This window comes from Schistocerca americana, chromosome 11 (assembly GCF_021461395.2).
Source record: "Schistocerca americana isolate TAMUIC-IGC-003095 chromosome 11, iqSchAmer2.1, whole genome shotgun sequence".
Classification (NCBI taxonomy): Eukaryota; Metazoa; Arthropoda; class Insecta; order Orthoptera; family Acrididae; genus Schistocerca; species Schistocerca americana.
This window is the reverse complement of record NC_060129.1, coordinates 106,352,539-106,373,294: the sequence shown is the minus strand read 5'-3', so window position 1 is coordinate 106,373,294 and position 20,756 is coordinate 106,352,539. Positions and strand designations below refer to the sequence as shown.

Genomic DNA, 20,756 nt, shown 5'->3' with positions numbered 1-20,756 from the left:
TTTCCAAGAAAAGAGAAACTAGTATGTTGTTCAAAAAAACCGAAGGAGTAAGTGCTACAAGTTATCTATATAGATGGGAATACTTAACACTCCTTCAAAATTTACTGTTTGTGTCCATGTGATGGTTCTATGGAACTATGTTTTACATGAAAGCAAATCTTCAGCTGAACCACAATGATGACATCCACTATTAATTTAAAAACTCTGCCACTGATGAAAGGACACGTTGGAAGCAAACGTACCATAATTTTGAACCCATATCTCAATGAATTTAAACAGATAAGAAACAGGGATATAACGTAGTCAGCACAAGCATTACAATTTCTGATGGATACCTCCTGAGATGATTCCCATTATCAGATTCCTGTTTTTAATTGGTTATATAAATATTGTGAACGTGAGAAGGTTTTTCTGTAGTCAATATACATTTATGGAAGGCGGTGTACAATGTACTACTGTAATCCTGGAAGACATGTCAAATACCTGTATATCACGACTACTTATGTGACTTAGATTCTGTTTAGCTTCGTCTATTCATGTGTTATATTGATCTAGACGGGACCACTAAACCTTTATGAAAATAATTTAGAAAAAGGCCATGATTACCACTCTCAAGGTCTACCAACACGTATGTAACACATATGTAAACTGTATTCCAACTCATACCGACTATAAAAACAAAAGTAATAATATAGAAACTCAGTGAACTTAGAGATTTTATGCATAATAATCAAATGACCTAAATCAGTTATTAAATCATCAAATACGTCTACCAATGAGATAAGTTTGCACTGCATGATTTTCTTGAACCATGAAAAGTTTCTGGAAGTAATGGAAAATTATGACACTTACTCATATTGTCAGTTCCAAAGTGGTAGACTGTGACTTCGGGATCTAATCCTGAAAAACAAATATATAAAATACTTAATGAAAATATTGAATATGTTTTTCATTACCTACTAAAACTGGTTATTCATTATCATATATAGACTTACGTCAATTTATACAAGTAAAATCTTTACCTGTACTGGGATGAGAGTCGCTATAGTCGGCAGCTGTGAGAACTGCGACAAAAATGCAGATGAACCAACTAACGCTTCTGCAGAACATGATGTAAGGACAATGCTGTCAGGCCAAATAAACAACTGCTGGAGAATCTGTAAATTTATGAGTAAATATATCTCCACAATTCATTTACTTTCAACAAACTGGATAGAAAATTGAGAAATCTAAATTAATATTATAACCTAATTTAGATTACGACGGTTAACGGGACAACCGCACTAGGAGGTTCTAAACGTCGAATTTTTATTGTACGAATCGTTAACTATCCAAGAAAACTCTTTCAAAATTTCATAGCGAAATTCGCATTCGTTTGGCTTTTGTGAGCATAGAATAGACGTACAGAAGGAAATTCTCCCGAAATAAGATTTATCAAGGGATGAATTACTGGAGAAATGTTTAGATGGCCACACCAAAATGCGAACGAAACTTTTAATTCGACTATTTGGCGGTTAGCTCCCAAACACTTGCACTCCGGACTAAAATTGGTTGATTTGGCAACGTATTTAGCATCTGGATTATTCAATGAAGGAAATTCATCCGTTCTGATGGTCATGAACGAGGCAGGAATTGTAGGAGCCACGTGAAGCTTCAATAATGCCGAACAAATGGATAACCAGCGCGTGCGCCAGCAGAATCGACGAAGCTCATTGAACCGAAGGAAGGTCGGAAAGCTCGGAAAGCACTGCTGCAAAACGAGGCCTGTGAGGAGGAAGACTGATTACTGTATGGCGCTGGAATCGCAGATTAATTGGTAAACATTTTATATTATTGTTGACTTCCTTGAATTTCCAGTTTCCAAGAATTGATTTCTCAAACGCGTTCATCTCCAAATGACTATTTTGACATTTGCGTCCAGTCTAACTCAAAAAGTATTGAATCGATCATTATTAAATGTGATAATATGATTGTGTATAAAATTACTAATTATATGAACCAACTTATGAGGAGATGTCACGATTGCACGGGTATTTTTCTTCGCCTAAATGGAGAAAAAACGTGAAAATCGCAGTAAATTGTTCCAACGCCTGCACAGTTTTTAATTTTCATTATTTTCACCTGCATTGAGGCTCATATTCTTAGAAAATAAGTTAGTAATGTAAAATCAAATCCTTTCTGATTTCAGATGAAAATCGGAATGGCTACACTGCACGTAATTGGAGAACTATACTTACAATCTTCAGCGGATATCACAGAGCAACTGTTATTTTTGGCTGAAATTAATCAAAAAATTAACAAAAACTCACGGACTTTGAACATCGTCTGACGATTAGACGTCACTTTTATAATACGTCTGTATGCGAGATTTCCACACTCCTACACATCCCTAGGTCCACTATTTGACATGTAATGGTGAGATGGAAACGTGAAGCACCAAATACAGCACAAAAGCGTACAGGCCGACCTCGTCTGTTGACTGACAGAGACTGCCGACAGTTGGAGAAGGTCGTAATGTGTAACAAGCAGACATCTATCCTGACGAACACACAGGAATTCCGAACTGCATCAGGATCCACTGTAACTACTATGACAGTTAGGCGGGAGGTGAGAAAACTTGGATTTCATGATCGAGCGGCTGCTCGTAAGCCACACATCACGCAGGTAAATGCCAAACAAAGCCGCGCTTGCTGTACGGGGCATAAACATTGGACGACTGAACAGTGGAAAAACGTTGCGTGGAGTGACGAATCACGGTACACAATGTGGCCAGCCGGTGGCAGGTGTGGTTATCGAGAATGTCCAGTGAACGTCATCTGCCAGCGTGTGTACTGCAAACAGTAAAATTCGGAGGCGGTGGTGTTATGGTGTGGTCGTGTTTTTCATGAAGGGAGCTTGCACCCCTTGTTTTTTGCGTGATACTATCACAGCACAGGCCTATATTGATATTTTAACCATCTCATTGCTTCTCACTGTTGTAGAGCAATTCGGGGATGGCTATTGCATCTTTTAAAACGATCGAGCACCTGTTCATAATGCAGAGTCTAAGGCGTCAGTAGAAGACAATAACATCCCTGTAACGGACTGTACTGCACAGAGTCCTGATATGAGTCCTATGAAACACCTTTGGGATGCTTTGGAACACCGACATCATGCCAGGTATCACCGAAAAACATCGATATATCTCTTCAGTGCAGCACTCCATGAAGAATGTGCTGCCATTCCCCAGGAAACCTTCCACCACCTGATTGAACGTATGCCTGCGAGTATGGAAGCTGTCATCAAGGCAAAGGGTGAGCCAACACCATATTATATTCCAGCATTAGTGATGGAGAGGCCACGAACTTGTAAGTTATTTTCAGCCAGGTGTCTGAATACTTTTGATCGCATTGTGTATTTTCAAGGTCAAAATCTTACATGAGTCATCTCGCATATATTAAGAGAAAATCAGGCACTCCCTCATACATTACTCACTCACTGTCTTTATGTACAACAAAGCATTTACACATCATTACGCAGAATGTTACCAGTTTCCTGTATAGTGGTAAAGTCAAAACCAGTTCGCAATAATTGTACAAATCGCACCACTTGTGGAAGTGCACTGTGTCAAGAATGCGAGAGAAGAGCACTGGCAGAGAAACCAACATTCTGGTACATTTTGAAAATTACGGAGTACACGAGGTCTTGTCCAGGCTGGACTTGAGGGTCGTTCATCAGTCTGTTAGTGAAGTACTGGTGCAGGAAAGAGAGAAGAAGGTAGCGCACGTTTAGAGAAAGCTGGTTTCTGGTACCAGAGAGCAGAGAAGGGAACAGTCCGCAAAGTGCGGTCAGCTACGACAGAAGGCTGAAAATACAGGAGCGTCTGCTCTGCATGGCGACTGCGTCAGAAGAGGGCGACACTTCAGTGTCCTCTGCTCCACAGGACGCGCCCAGTGGCAACACGTGACCCCTTTCTCAAGCTTCCCAAATGGCTGTGGGGTACATTCAGCAGAGGAATGAAATCGTACCCTGTCAACGGATTTATCTAGATAGAGTCCCATATGCTATGCAGGGTTCTACATCTACATCTACATCTACATCTACGTGATTACTCAGCTACTTACAATAAAGTGCCTGGTAGAGGGTTCAATGAATCACCTTCAACATGTCTCCCTACCGTTCCACTCTCGAATGGTGCGCAGGAAAAACCAGTACTTACATTTTTCTGTGTGAGCCCTAATTTCCCATGTTTTATAGTGATGATCATTTCTCCCTATGTAGGTGGTTGCCAACTGAATGTTTTCGTAATCGGAGGAAAAAACTGATGATTGAAATTTCATAAGAAGATCCCATTGCGACAAAAAACACTTTTGTTTTAATGATTCCCACTCCAATTCACATATCATTTCTGCGGCACTATCTCCCCTATTTCGCGATAATATAAAAAGAGCAACCCTTGTTTGAAATTATCAGGTGTCATCCGTCAGTACCACCTGATGGGGATCCCACACCGCGCAGCAATACTCCAGAATAGGGCGGACAAGCGTGGTGTAAGCAGTCTCTTTAGAAGACCTGTTGCGCCTTCCAAGTGTTCTGCCAACGAATCGCAGACTATAGTTTGGTCTACCCACAACCTTATCTACGTGCTCGTTCCAATTTAGGTTATTTGTAACTGTAATCCCTAAGTATTTACTTGAATTTGCAGCCTTCAGATTTGTGTGAGCCATCGCGTAATCGAAATTTAGCGGATTTCTTTTAGTACTCATGAGAATAACTTCACAGTTTTTTTTATTCAGTGTCGATTCCCATTTTCAATACCACACAGATATCTTATCTAAATCATTTTACAATTCGGTTTGGTCATCTGATGACATTACAAGACATCTGCAAAGATCCTAAGACGGCTACTCAGTTTTTTTCCTATGTCGTTAATATAGATCAGGAACATTAGAGAGCCTATAAAACTTCCTTGTTGGACGCCGGATATTACTTCTGTTACTCGATGTCTTTCCGTCTGTTACTACGAACTGTGACCCTTCTGACAGGAAATCACGAATCCAGTTGCACAACTCAGGCGATATTCCATAGTCACGCAGTTTGGTTGGAAGAAAAAAATGGCTCTGAGCACTATGGGACTCAACTGCTGTGGTCATAAGTCCCCTAGAACTTAGAATTACTTAAACCTAACTAACCTAAGGACATCACACACATCCATGCCCGAGGCAGGATTCGAACCTGCGACCGCAGCGGTCGTGCGGTTCCAGACTGTAGCGCCTTTAACCGCTCGGCCACTCCGGCCGGCTTGGTTGGAAGAAGCTTGTGAGGAACGGTGTCGAAAGCCTTCTGGATATCTAAAAATAGGAATCCCCTGTCGATAGCACTTATTACTTCGTGAGTAAAAAGAGTTAGTTGTGTTTTAAAATAATGATATTTTCAGAGTCCGTGCTGATTATGTGTCAATAAATCGTTTTCTTCTCGGTGCTTCATAATGTTCGGATGTACCGATTGGTCACATAGGCGCTGCAAAAACTCATGCTAGTTTCCAGGACAGCAGCTTGGCTGCAGATATGTGTGTAAAAGAAAATTTAAAGTATACATACAGGGTGACTAAAATAAAATTAGCACCGAAAATATTGCGGAGATGGAAAGTGCTGTTGATGCGCAGTTATCACAGAACGTGCAGATAGTCAGGGGCTGTTTATTGTTGGCCAATAAACAGTTTGTAATAATATTTATAAAGTGTATTTTTTGTGCAAAAGTACACTTTTTGAATGGAACAATTCTTATTGACATTAAGAAACTAAAAATAGCGTAAATTATGTTAGTTGATGTGTTACAGGATTCTAGTGCAAGCTGCTTACAATATAAATACTTTGGAAAGTTGCCACACTGTCACTTGTACAATACCTGTAGTAGTACACACCAAAGAACAACACAAATGCATGCACTAGTTATGTGCATTCTGGGCCGTAACGAGGTAACTGACCATCACAGGTTGTGTTCAAAATGACCACTAGCAGTGGCAGAACACGTTTCCAATCTGGTATGGAGCGACTGCTGCACACATGCTAGCGTTTCGTCGAACATCTCCGAGCAGGCTGCAGTTATGCGTCGTTATGTATCATTGGGTGTAGTTGGTATGTCCTTGCAGACAGCGTCTTTCAGCTTTCCCCACAGAAAAAGTCAACAGGCATCAAATCTGGAAAATGGGGCACCTAACGTACTGGTCCTCTGCATCCAATCTAACGTTTTGGAAACAATTTGTGAAGACATGCTGTAATACTCCACGCACTATGTACTGGACAGCGGTCATATTGGTAACACAGGTTCCTCTCTGTGTGCAGAGGAAAGCCTCTAGTATCTGTGGGAGATGGTTTGTTAGGAAGCTGTGATAGTTGTACGCATTCAGTGTTCTATCTATGAAACTCATGCCTATGATCTGACGGTTTACTATCCCACAGCAATGTTTACACTCCATGGGCGCTGATGTTCCACCTGAGGAAGCCAATGGGGATTGTCAACACACCAATAGCACACGTTTTGGTGGTTTACCTGGCTTCACCACTAAACAAGGTACGTAATACATATGGAGTACTAGTCGCAATTCCCATGTACAGAAGTTAACACGATTCTTATAATTGTTTCCATGGAGCTCTTCATTGAGGTAGATGTAATGGGGATGGAATTTAGGCCGATGGGGAATGTGTAGGACACTTGCCTGACCCATGTCACTTACACATGCGATTGCACAGGAGGTAAAGTGTTGATCAACTGCTACAACAGGAAGAACGTTAATTTCCCGCTCTTCTGTCATCACTTGCTTCATTCCGTTACGTTCCCTAGTTCTTACACTATCACTTTCACACAACTGATTGAGAAGATGGTCGAGATTGGGATCCTGCCGCAAGCGCTGTAGAAGAACAAACTGCATTCTTCCTACACTCTCCATGCACCATGAGCATGTCAGCTTTTTCTGCACTGATAAATCCCGTTGTATACACATGAGCTACTGCTTAGACTGTCACATAGAAAACTGATAGCACTGCTCTCTAGGAACACACAAGCACACTGTAAACGAACATAACAACATCGATCTAACAACTACGCAGGTCGAATGGCACAAAGAAGTGTCAGTGTGGAAACTTCTCACAATGTGGTATTTCATAACTGGCTTGCACTAGACTTCTGCAGCAAACAGCACCGAAATTCTAGTTTACCCTATTTTTAGTTTGTTACTGGCAATAAGATTTTTTCATTAGGAAAATCGCAGGTACAGAAAATACACTTTCTAAGTATTATTACAATCTGTTTATTGGATAACAGTACGAGACCCTGGCTTCGAATTCATTCTGTGAAAACTGCACGTCAATAGCACTTTCCATTTCCATAATATTTGCAGTCCAAGCTTTAGATGGTTCACCCTGAAGACGCCATACAGAGCACAACCACATATATGTCAAGAGAATTAATTGGTTTCAAGCCACCCAGTATTATAGGTGTGTTGTGGGAGTATTATCGGCTTGTTTTGTCGTCACGTTTAATAGGGGCTACATGTCTGGGTGAGCATGGCTGGGGGAGGTTGAAATACATGGAGAAGGGATGCTAGAGAGAAGGGCAGATGGTGATGGATTGGGATAAAGAGGAATGGAAAGAGAGATGGAGCACCAAGAGATGAATAATGAGAGCCTTACAGCGTGAAATCACGAATTCAGTCGCAGATGATACTCCATAGGATTGTAATTTTATTAGAAGCTGGTTGTAAGCAACTGTTTCAATAGTTATCGGTAGGCCTAGAATTATGAAATCAACTGCACAGAAAATACACTTTCTAAGTATTATTACGATCTGTTTATTGGATAACAGTACGAGACCCTGGCTTCGAATTCATTCTGTGAAAACTGCACGTCAATAGCACTTTCCATTTCCATAATATTTGCAGTCCAAGCTTTAGGTGGTTCACCCTGCAGACGCCATACAGAGCACAACCACATATATGTCAAGAGAATTAATTGGTTTCAAGCCACCCAGTATTATAGGTGTGTTGTGGGAGTATTATCGGCTTGTTTTGTCGTCACGTTTAATAGGGGCTACATGTCTGGGTGAGCATGGCTGGGGGAGGTTGAAATACATGGAGAAGGGGATGCTAGAGAGAAGGGCAGATGGTGATGGATTGGGATAAAGAGGAATGGAAAGAGAGATGGAGCACCAAGAGATGAATAATGAGAGCCTTATAGCGTGAAATCACGAATTCAGTCGCAGATGATACTCCATAGGATTGTAATTTTATTAGAAGCTGGTTGTAAGCAACTGTTTCAATAGTTATCGGTAGGCCTAGAATTATGAAATCAACTGCAGGTCCTCTGTCGATAGCAGTAATTACTTTGTGTGAACAAAAATCCACTAGCGTTCCATAAGAAAGATATTTTCCGAGTCAGTGCTGTCCATGTGCCAATAATTCAAGGTACTTTATAAAGTTGGAACAGCCCGTATGTTCCTAAATCGTACTGACTATAATGTCTGTGATATATGTGTACAGTTTAGATGACCAGTTGTATGTCACTGTCCCCACAGTTTCACTTGCGAACCTGTATGGCACATATATTGTATACATCTCTGCCTACTCACTGTCTTCACCCATCTCCACTTCACCCCCCTGTCTGTCCATCTCATCCTATGCTCTCATCATTTTCCATCTTACCACTACTCATCTACACTATCCATTTGGCTCCTGCATCCCCCCATCTCATTCTCCCTCTATCTCTGATTATCTCCTCCATTTTCTCTCTCTACATCTCCTCCTCCCCTCTCTCACACTGTCCATATTCTCCACCCCTTCTCTCCATTTTCTCCTTCCCCTTCTCTCACTGTCCATATCCTCCACCCCACTTTGTCAACAGCCTCTCCTCACTCTCCCTCTCCATCTCTTCCTGCCCCCAATCTGTTATTTCATTTAAATCTGCCCCCACTCTATATCCATTTCCTCGCACCCTCTCCCTTCGCATCTTCAATCCTTCCCTGTCCATATCCTCCTGGCCTCTTTCTCTTATCCATCTCCTTCTGCCACCATTTCTCTTTCCATCATCACCTACACCTCTCTACCTTTCTGTCCTCATCTCCCTCTTCTCCAAACCCATCTCTTCTTCGCTGACCATTGTGGCCGAGCAGTTCTAGGCACTCCATTCTGGAACTACAGGGCTGCTTCGGTCGCAGGTTCGTATCCTGCCTTGGTCATGGATGTGTATGATGTCCTTAGGTTAGTTTGGTTTAAGTAGTTCTATGTCTAAGGGACTGATGACCTCAGATGTTAAGTCCCATATTGCTTAGAGCCATTTTTAACCATCTCTTCTTCCCCTATCTTTGTTCCTCTCGTCCTGCCCATCTCTCCCACCTATCTACTGTAGTCCACTCTCCTCATTCATCTTCTACTCCCAGCCTATCAGTGTTCATTTCCTCCCACACCCATCTCCCTTTATGTTTTCTCCTGCCCCTCCTCTCTCGGTCCATCACCTCCTATCATCTCCCCCTGCCTCCACTTACCCTGTCCATCATTTCCTGGTCCCTACCTCAGTCTATCACCTCCTCTATCTACACTCCTGGAAATGGAAAAAATAACACATTGACACCGGTGTGTCAGACCCACCATACTTGCTCCGGATACTGCGAGAGGGCTGTACAAGCAATGATCACACGCACGGCACAGCGGACACACCAGGAACCGCGATGTTGGCCGTCGAATGGCGCTAGCTGCGCAGCATTTGTGCACCGCCGCCGTCAGTGTCAGCCAGTTTGCCGTGGCATACGGAGCTCCATCGCAGTCTTTAACACTGGTAGCATGCCGCGCAAGCGCGGACATGAATCGTATGTGCAGTTGACGGACTTTGAGCGAGGGCATATAGTGGGCATGCAGGAGGCCGGGTGGACGTACCGCCGAATTGCTCAACACGTGGGGCGTGAGGTCTCCACAGTACATCGATGTTGTCGCCAGTGGTCGGCGGAAGGTGCACGTGCCCGTCGACCTGGGACCGGACCGCAGCGACGCACGGATGCACGCCAAGACCGTAGGATCCTACGCAGTGCCGTAGGGGACCGCACCGTCACTTCCCAGCAAATTAGGGACACTGTTGCTCCTGGGGTATCGGCGAGGGCCATTCGCAACCGTCTCCATGAAGCTGGGCTACGGTCCCACACACCGTTAGGCCGTCTTCCGCTCACGCCCCAACATCGTGCAGCCCGCCTCCAGTGGTGTCGCGACAGGCGTGAATGGAGGGACGAATGGAGACGTGTCGTCTTCAGCGATGAGAGTCACTTCTGCCTTGGTGCCAATGATGGTCGTATGCGTGTTTGGCGCCGTGCAGGTGAGCGCCACAATCAGGACTGCATACGACCGAGGCACACAGAGCCAACACCCGGCATCATGGTGTGGGGAGCGATCTCCTACACTGGCCGTACACCACTGGTGATCGTCGAGGGGACACTGAATAGTGCACGGTACATCCAAACCGTCATCGAACCCATCGTTCTACCATTCCTAGACCGGCAAGGGAACTTGCTGTTCCAACAGGACAATGCACGTCCGCATGTATCCCGTGCCACCCAACGTGCTCTAGAAGGTGTAAGTCAACTATCCTGGCCAGCAGCAAGATCTCTGGATCTGTCCCCCATTGAGCATGTTTGGGACTGGATGAAGCGTCGTCTCACGCGGTCTGCACGTCCAGCACGAACGCTGGTCCAACTGAGGCACCAGGTGGAAATGGCATGGCAAGCCGTTCCACAGGACTACATCCAGCATCTCTACGATCGTCTCCATGGGAGAATAGCAGCCTGCATTGCTGCGAAAGGTGGATACTGTACTAGTGCCGACATTGTGCATGCTCTGTTGCCTGTGTCTATGTGCCTGTGGTTCTGTCAGTGTGATCATGTGATGTATCTGACCCCAGGAATGTGTCAATAAAGTTTCCCCCTTCCTGGGACAATGAATTCACGGTGTTCTTATTTCAATTTCCAGGAGTGTATTTCAACGTTCCTCAGCCATGCCCACTCACAAATGTAGCCCCCACTAAACATGTCGATAAAGCAGGCTGATAATATTCCCACCACATACGTATTGTGAAGTGCAGCTTACACATCAGGGGCTTGAAACCAATCACTGCTCCTGTCATGCAAAGAAGATCGATAAAGCAGGTCGGTTCTACTTGAACCCAACACACTATCGTTCAGAACAGCCTACCCACTGTTAAATCATTTCGTACTCTCGGTTAGTAGGCTTCACAGTAAAGCAGGTTCCTAAGGCCAGCCACTACTACTTAAACACAACTTGCCTATTATACGGCTCAGCCAATATGGCATGGGCTGACAAAATACAGAAGCGACTCTCATCGCTGAGGACGACACGTCTCCATTCGTCCCTCCATTCACGCCTGTCGCGACACCACTGGAGGCGGACTGCACGATGTTGGGGCGTGAGCGGAAGACGGCCTAACGGTGCGCGGGACCGTAGCCCAGCTTCATGGAGACGGTTGCGAATGGTCCTCGCCGATACCCCAGGAGCAACAGTGTCCCTAATTTGCTGGGAAGTGGCGGTGCGGTCCCCTACGGCACTGCGTAGGATCCTACGGTCTTGGCATGCATCCGTGCGTCGCTGTGGTCCGGTCCCAGGTCGACGGGCACGTGCACCTTCCGCCGACCACTGGCGACAACATCGATGTACTGTGGAGACCTCACGCCCCACGTATTGAGCAATTCGGCGGTACGTCCACCCGGCCTCCCGCACGCCCACTATACGCCCTCGCTCAAAGTCCGTCAACTGCACATACGGTTCACGTCCACGCTGTCGCGGCATGCTACCAGTGTTAAAGACTGCGATGGAGCTCCGTATGCCACGGCAAACTGGCTGACACTGACGGCGGCGGTGCACAAATGCTGCGCAGCTAGCGCCATTCGACGGCCAACACCGCGGTTCCTGGTGTGTCCGCTGTGCCGTGCGTGTGATCATTGCTTGTACAGCCCTCTCGCAGTATCCGGAGCAAGTATGGTGGGTCTGACACACCGGTGTCAATGTGTTCTTTTTTCCATTTCCAGGAGTGTACGATATTGTCCCTATTCCCACTCCTGTCGAGCTGGAAGGCTACAAGACAAGCAGTGATGATGCTCGTACTGTCATGTAGTTTGTTTGTTTGCCATGTTTCGGTGAAATGGGTCCAGTGATTTAATGGGAGATCATAGACATACACTACGTGAACAAAGGTATCGGGACACCCCCATAAACATATGTTTTTCATATTGTGTAAATTGTTCTGCTACCTACTGCCAGGAACTCCATATGACCGACCTCTGTAGTCATTAGTCACCGTGAGATAGCAGAATGGGCGCTCTGCGAAACTCATAGACTTCGAATGTGGCCCGGTCATTGGGTGTCACATGTGTCATACGCCTGCACGCAAGATGTCCACAATCCTAAATATCACTAGGTCCACTGTTTCCAATGTGATACAGCACAATAGCGTACAGGCCGATTTCTTCTGTTGACTTACAGAGAGCGCGTAGAGTTGAAGAGGGTCGTAATGTATAATAAACAGAAATCTTCCCAGATCTTCATACAGGAATTTCAAACTGCAGTACGATCCACTGCAAGTACTATGACTTAGGTGGGCGGTGAGAAAACTTGGGTTTCGTGGTCGAGCGGCTGCTCATAAGCCACACATCACACCGGTAAATGTCTAACGACGCCTCGCTTGGTGTAAGGAGTGTAAACGTTGGAAGATTGAACAGTGGAAAAACGTTGTGTGGAGTGACGACTCAAAGCAGATAATGTGGAGATCAGATGTCAGGGTCTGGGTGTGGTAAATTCCTAGTGAACGTCATCTGCCGGCGTGTGTAGTGCCGACAGTAAAATTCTGAGGCGGTGGTGTTATGGTGTGGTCTTGTTTTTCATAGAGGGGGCTGCGCACCTTGTTGTTTAGCGTGGCACTACCACAGCACAGGCCTATATATATATTTTAAATATTTCATTGCTTCTCGCTGTTGAAGAGCAATTCGGTAATGGCGACTGCATCTTTCAGCAAGATCGAGCCCCTGTTCATAATGCACTGCCAGTGGCGGAGAGATTAAACGACAATAACATCCCTGTAACGAACTGGCCTACACAGAGTCCTGACCTGAATCCTATAGAACACCTTAGCTATGTTTTGGAACGCCGTGCCAGGCCTCACCTACCGACATCGATACCTCTCCTCAGTGCATCACTCCATGAAGAATTGGCTGTCATTCCCAAGAAACCTTCCAGCACCTGATTCAACGTATGTCTGCGAGAGGGTTAGCTGTCATCAAGGCTAAGGGTGGGCCAGCACCATATTGAATTCCAGCATTACAGATGGAGAGGCCACGAACTTGTATGTTATTTTGAGCCAGGTGTCCAGACACTTTTAATCACATTTTACGTTTTGTCCAGCAGAATGTCTTCAATATTGCGAGTGTCACATTCACTGCAGTGCATAACGTCTTTGCAGAGAAGTCTGGTGCGCTCTCCCAAGTCCATTAGGCATCTACGGGGGGCAAAACCTTCGTCAGATGCAGCAGGTATCCTGGCGAGAAGAGGTCCAACGTCAGAAACTGGTGGTACATACCTGGGGCCTTTGATATGAAGCCTCCTCCCGCACCGTTGTCAAACTTTAATGACGTCCGACGTTCGAAAACAAAGCTCAAGAATTTGCATGTTGGGTCAGTTATCAATACTGAATGTCTCAAGCTGGCCCACATCGCAAATACATCTTCTATCCAGGGTGATTCACGGAGATATGTAAATATTTTAGTATGTCTTTCTACATGTAACAATATAGAAAAAAAGGTCTTATAAACATAGGTCCGCAATTGTTCAGTTACGGAGTTACGGGTAATAAAAGGTTTTACCAGAAATTTAGCAACTTCGATATTATGAAGATATCGCACAACTTTAAGAGGTTAAAGTAAAACACGATTTCGACTTATTTTGTTATTACTGGTGTGCTGAATATAATAAAACATGTCCCAGACGTGTATCTGCAGTGTATCGTCCAGAGAAGGAAAGGTTGTAATACAAGTAAATTTGTTTATTTTTCATTAAGAATGTAGAAACGTGTGTATCATTGTTGGCTACCTTTAGTGAGTTGTTGCAGACGTTCCCTAACCTTGAAACGAGTTAGTTTTCTGTACTGTTCAGTGAAAGAACACAATAAGAACAGTGTATTTAAGTAAAACCACATAGTAACTGTTGTAGTTTGTAGATTATTTATGAAATAGGAATGCCTTTCAAATTTACGACGTAGGAATACGCCACTATGGTGTTTATTTATGGAAAATGTTATGGCAATGATACAGCTGAAATTAACGAATATGGCGTACGTTATTCAACTCGATGGCTTCGAAATGGACGAATCATTAATGGAGCATTTCGATGTTACGGGAGACATGTTCTCTACCTAGCTTTCATAATCAGTACGAGAGCTCGATACGTGAAGACGATTATGAGGATATTGTGGATGCTGTTCAACTTAGCCTGTGTACAGTACACGGCGTATCTCTCAAGTATTAGGCATTTCACAATGTAAGGTATGGTGTACAATGAAGTAAAATAATGTGTGTCTCTGCCATAAACAAAAAGTGCATCAGTTATCCGGGAGATCCAGCCCTCCGCTTGGAGTTGTGCAACTGGTTAAAAACTAATTGACAGTTACACAAATACGTTTTATTTTCTGATGAGGCACAGTTTACTCGAGATGGTATAAACACTTTATTGGACCATTCATTTTCCCAGGACGTCTAACTGGCGGGTCGTACTTACAATTCCTTCAAGAAGAAATGCCCCACTTACTCGAAGATACTCTGCTTGCTACGCAAATTCAAATGTATTTTCAACATGACGGCATGCCTCCACATTTCGCCAACGGAGTTACTGCACAATTAAATGAACATTTTTCCCAGATGGATTGGTGGTGGTGCTACACGTCTGTGGCCACCCAGATTTCCCGATATAACACCAACGGATTTTGTGTATGGGGATGGGTGAAAGACAATGATTATAATGACAAAATCAATACACGTGAGGCACGACTCGGTCGCATTATGAATGCAATAGAAGAAATTAAGAACAACCCTGTGAAACTGAAACGAGCAACAAAATCTGTACACGTGCAGCTAAATGCACTGAACACGGTGGAGACGTTTTTGAACATTTACTGTGATTGTGATTGTATTGCGAAATTGTATGTACTTTGTACAAGTTTCTTAACAGTGAGCTTTGTTTTTTTTTTCGGTTTAACACGAATTCACGTGTGCTGTGGTATACATAAAACCAAATTATGTGACACATTCATATGGTTTCAGATAACGCTTTTACCATAAATTTTCCAAAATTAAATTCTCTACAACTTCCGTTGAAAACTTTGTGCAGTTGTCTGGAATTTAAAGAACATATTAGACCAGGTAGTTAATAAATTCAAAATTTTACGAAATTATGCCTTTGCTTCTCTGGATGTTCTGGAAAACTACTGTAGATACGCATATGGGACATGTTTTGCTAGATTCGCCAGACCAATAACAACAAAATAAATTTAAATCATGGTTTACTTTAACCATCTATAGATTTGCGATGGCTTCATATTAGCGAAGTTTCTAAATTTCAGGCAACTCTGTAACTAAACATTAGCGGACCTATGAACTTTTTTCTTTAGTTTTAAACGTAGCGTAACATATTAAAGTATTTTCATATCTTCGTGAATCACCCTGTAAATTAGGCCTGTACAGCCGTATTCCAGCAGATCTCTACTACTTCTATTGCCCGATCTGACAAGTTTGTATCGAAAGTACAATGCTTTCGTGAATCTGTTTCGACGGCATACAACATATACCAATAATTAGTGCGGCTAGTGACGCCATTACGTAGACTATGCCGTAAGAATCAGTAGCTGCTTAAATGCGTAGATGACGTGAACCGATGACGGAATGCATATCAAGAGCTATTGCGCTATAGGTCGTAGGTACCGTTTTTGAGGGGGGTACCATTGAGAGCAGGAGACCGTCAAGTTGAGGAAAGTGATACGCTGAGCACTCCGCCACAGTGCTGGAAGAAACACGTAGAGACTTACCAGATGTGTGAGTTCTGCTCTGTGCCACTGCAGCCAGTGTAGTGGGCTGTCGCGAAGACAGCCTTTTATCCTTATCTTGGCCACTGCTGGACTCGGCTGACACGTCCCACCTACTGTATCCGCAGTCTGCCCTCTGCTCCACAACCCCTCCCCCTCTCACCCCCCCCTCCAAGCGTCGTCAAACTTTCCTGACATCCGACATTGGAAGCGTTGTTGCGTAACGCCTCGCAGCACTGACCTCAAGGGCACGTGATAACTATGGCAACCGCTCTGCTGCCCATTCTGACCTCGCGGCATCTTCCAAAACGACTCCGTGTTAGCCAGGTACCTGCTCACATCAGAGCCCGTTCCAGCCCATTCCCTGAGAGGCACGCCCTGAGGATGCAAATACCGTCAACATTGCGTGTGCCCTTGGCAGTGGCCTCCATTCGGCGACTAATGAAGTTCAAGGATTTCGTATGATATACACCAAATGATGACTACATCTCTAGAGCTAGTTGTCGGTGGTGAGCTGCGATCACACGCTGTCCCAGGAACTCACAGACTCGCATTTCTATGGGACTAAGATCCATTTATTTAGTGGGGCTATTAATATGTGATCGCGTTCCTGAGCGTTTGTCAAGAGGGGGACGTGTCCATTCAGTCCTGTGAATGTGGCTGTTGGCATCTATCCAAACGGGAGTGTCTAAGTACGCTCAGCAGGAAGTGCAAAAGTAAGTGGTAAGCAGGGTACATGGGCTTCTGGAGTGGAATGCTGATCTCATTTGTGGACACAAGAATTTATTTTCAAAACGATAATTAAAACAGAGCACTGTTAACAACACAGTGTTTAATTAGGATTTGCAAATTGGGATGATCTACAGCGTTTATTCAATTGTATAAAACAATGAGAATAATTCAGAACATAATTTTAAAGAGAAACAGCCACATGGCCATAACTTTAAATTCATAAAAAATTACTTTACACAAATATAACCGTATCATAACTACAGATCTGAGTTCACTAGTGACCTGTGAATATGAAAAATTACAATTTGTAAAAGGTATTTGGTTTCAAGAAGAATACTCAAACAGCAAGGTCTCATAAATACGTGATTTAACTATTATGGAAAACGTTCTGGAATATGATGTTATGATAGCCTGAAAGATTTACACATCAATCAGCACATTCTCGATGGCCGCGCGTGTGAATTCCGTGCTCGAGAGCCCAAGTCAGAACGTCACGCAGGAGGACCCGCGCACGCCAAAAACGGCTTCTAGAACACACAGGCCCAGTATTAATACACTGTTCACGAAAATACTAAAACTAACAGCCGAGCACTGGATAGCTCCAAACGCAGGAGGAGATGTTACAAGTTGTAGTGTGTCAATTGCAGTTACTGTTAAAGCAATAGTTGATTACACAATCTCGACTGATGTCAAATTTCACTTGATAAATTTACAAACCACAACCAGTTCAAGATGATAATGATCCGACAATCCGCACACAACCTTAAATACCAAAGCGTCGTTTGACGGTGCAAAGTTGTAACTGTTATAGTTGAAAGCGACAAGGAAGTTGGCGATTCCGACTTAAATTGGTGGCTGAAGTTTTATACTGACAATAAACTTTGATTCATAAAACTGACCACTTAACGAATTAGCAACCGTAATAAAACAAGGAATCGTCAATTATCGGCCACACTCGTAAGGCAACGGAACCAGGGCAGTTAGATGGACTTGCAGTACCTGATATCCCGAACCCACGTCCAAGTGGTTTAAGGAATGACTAGCGAAAATCAAAGAGGCTACACGGAGCAACGACATTCTAAAGTTCTACAACAAATGGCTCACCATTTAAAGTTAGTCCAGGAGATCGCCGTTAACTTGCACGCCAGGGTAAATCCCCGCGCTCTGCTCAGGATTCCAGACAGACCCGGCTCTCAAGCAGAGCCTGTGTTGGCCGGTGACTGCTTCTCCATTCCAGTTGCGCTCGCCGCCACACCCAGGCGCCCGTGTGTCAGCACGGTGCGTCCCCGCAGTACACGGAGCGCCGGCCGGCTGCTCGCGGCGCCCCGCGCGCTGCCTCCTTCCCCCTGTCGCTGCCGCCTCTCCTCCAGAGCCGCGGCCGTCCTAACTAGAGGGCGCTGGCCAACCTGGACGCCGCAAAGTGCGTTACTTCGACAGGGAAACTATCCTGCCAAGAGCATCGCAGGCAGGAAATCACGGCTCAGTAACGGCAACACCTGGATACCGAGACTGTACGAAAGTACACACGGTGGTCCACGTTCACGGTAACCTGAATGAACGGGCCTGAGTGACGGTACACGAAACACCGCGAAAGCTGACTGAGCCGCTTCCAGCGTGAACTGCAGCCTCCACACGTACCGGGCAGAACGCCTCGTTGCTTCTTCGGTGCACTCAGGGCCTCGCGTCATCTGACGAGGGAGCAGACCTGTGATACGTCGGGCCAAACGGCACACCTCCAGCCGGCTACTGCCCTGTTCCTGTGCTGTCTGGCACAGCTGAAGACCTGCAGTCTCGTGTGCTGCTGTCTACTAGCGCTAAATGGCCATTGTATACGGTTCTCTTCGCAAAGTTCACTCGCAAACTTGTCGAAATGGCCAGACACACAGTGACAGCAGCAATTAATAAAAGGTTTGATGCCTGCTGTCATTAACGAGGTGTGACACTCGTCTTGCTTGTTACGATCACTGTCCCCACGTCGCATTACATGGAAGTGAGCGTTAAGACACGTTGGGCAGTCCTCTTTGGTATACACTCAAATCAGCCACCTTTATTCAAGTTGTAGTCCTACCTCATACTTCCCTTGATTGTTTCTGATGAGGTCGTCAGTCTTTTAATTTCTGTATAACCACAGCAATCTATATCCATTTCAACGTACTTACTTTGCTGAAGCCTCTGTCTCCTTCCACAACTCTTACCATCATTGACCACGTATCTTTCCACAATGAAATCGACAATTCATTATTGTATCAAGACGTCTCCTATCAACTAGCTTCTTCCTTTACTCAAGTTGCGTCATAAATTTCCTTTCCCTCAATTCCGTTAAGTACTTCGTCACCTAATCAAATGAAAGTATATGGTTCCAGAGATCTCTTCAAGTCTGAAACATCTGTGTAAAATATATATATATACACTCCTGGAAATTGAAATAAGAACACCGTGAATTCATTGTCCCAGGAAGAGAAAACTTTATTGACACATTCCTGGGGTCAGATACATCACATGATCACACTGACAGAACCACAGGCACATAGACACAGGCAACACAGCATGCACAATGTCGGCACTAGTACAGTGTATATCCACCTTTCGCAGCAATGCAGACTGCTATTCTCCCATGGAGACGATCGTAGAGATGCTGGATGTAGTCCTGTGGAACGGCTTGCCATGCCATTTCCACCTGGCGCCTCAGTTGGACCAGCGTTCGTGCTGGACGTTAAGACCGCGTGAGACGACGCTTCATCCAGTCCCAAACATGCTCAATGGGGGACAGATCCGGAGATCTTGCTGGCCAGGGTAGTTGACTTACACCTTCTAGAGCACGTTGGGTGGCACGGGATACATGCGGACGTGCATTGTCCTGTTGGAACAGCAAGTTCCCTTGCCGGTCTAGGAATGGTAGAACGATGGGTTCGATGACGGTTTGGATGTACCGTGCACTATTCAGTGTCCCCTCGACGATCACCAGTGGTGTACGGCCAGTGTAGGAGATCGCTCCCCACACCATGATGCCGGGTGTTGGCCCTGTGTGCCTCGGTCGTATGCAGTCCTGATTGTGGCGCTCACCTGCACGGCGCCAAACACGCATACGACCCTCATTGGCACCAAGGCAGAAGCGACTCTCATCGCTGAAGACGACACGTCTCCATTCGTCCCTCCATTCACGCCTGTCGCGACACCACTGGAGGCGGGCTGCACGATGTTGGGGCGTGAGCGGAAGACGGCCTAACGGTGTGCGGGACCGTAGCCCAGCTTCATGGAGACGGTTGCGAATGGTCCTCGCCGATACCCCAGGAGCAACAGTGTCCCTAATTTGCTGGGAAGTGGCGGTGCGGTCCCCTACGGCACTGCGTAGGATCCTACGGTCTTGGCGTGCATCCGTGCGTCGCTGCGGTCCGGTCCCAGGTCGACGAGCACGTGCACCTTCCGCCGACCACTGGCGACAACATCGATGTACTGTGGAGACCTCACGCCCTACGTGTTGAGCAATTCGGCGGTACGTCCACCCGGCCTCCCGCATGCCCACTATACGCCCTCGGTCAAAGTCCGTCAACTGCACATACGGTTCACGTCCACGCTGTCACGGCATGCTACCAGTGTTAAAGACTGCGATGGAGCTCCGTATGCCACGGCAAACTGGCTGACACTGACGGCGGCGGTGCACAAATGCTGCGCAGCTAGCGCCATTCGACGGCCAACACCGCGGTTCCTGGTGTGTCCGCTGTGCCGTGCGTGTGATCATTGCTTGTACAGCCCTCTCGTAGTGTCCGGAGCAAGTATGGTGGGTCTGACACACCGATGTCAATGTGTTCTTTTTTCCATTTCCAGGAGTATATATATATATATATATATATATATATATATATATATATATATATGTGTGTGTGTGTGTGTGTGTGTGTGTGTGTGTGTATGTAGACTGGAGGGAGAAAT

The 20,756-nt window shown here is 45.3% G+C and overlaps 1 protein-coding gene across 1 annotated transcript in view; it reads right to left on the bottom strand.

The window, feature by feature from the left end:
* Positions 1 to 16,221, bottom strand: part of LOC124553325 (serine/threonine-protein phosphatase 6 regulatory ankyrin repeat subunit C-like) — a 61,922-nt gene extending 45,701 nt beyond the window's left edge. Inside the window, exons 1-3 of the mRNA XM_047127203.1 lie at positions 16,098 to 16,221; positions 1,023 to 1,157; positions 853 to 900 (exon numbers count right to left, since the gene is read on the bottom strand). Coding sequence (XP_046983159.1) covers positions 853 to 900; positions 1,023 to 1,110 — 136 coding nt within the window. The 5' untranslated portion in view covers positions 1,111 to 1,157; positions 16,098 to 16,221. The remainder of the gene's footprint in view (positions 1 to 852; positions 901 to 1,022; positions 1,158 to 16,097) is intronic.
* Positions 16,222 to 20,756: the final 4,535 nt, after the last annotated feature.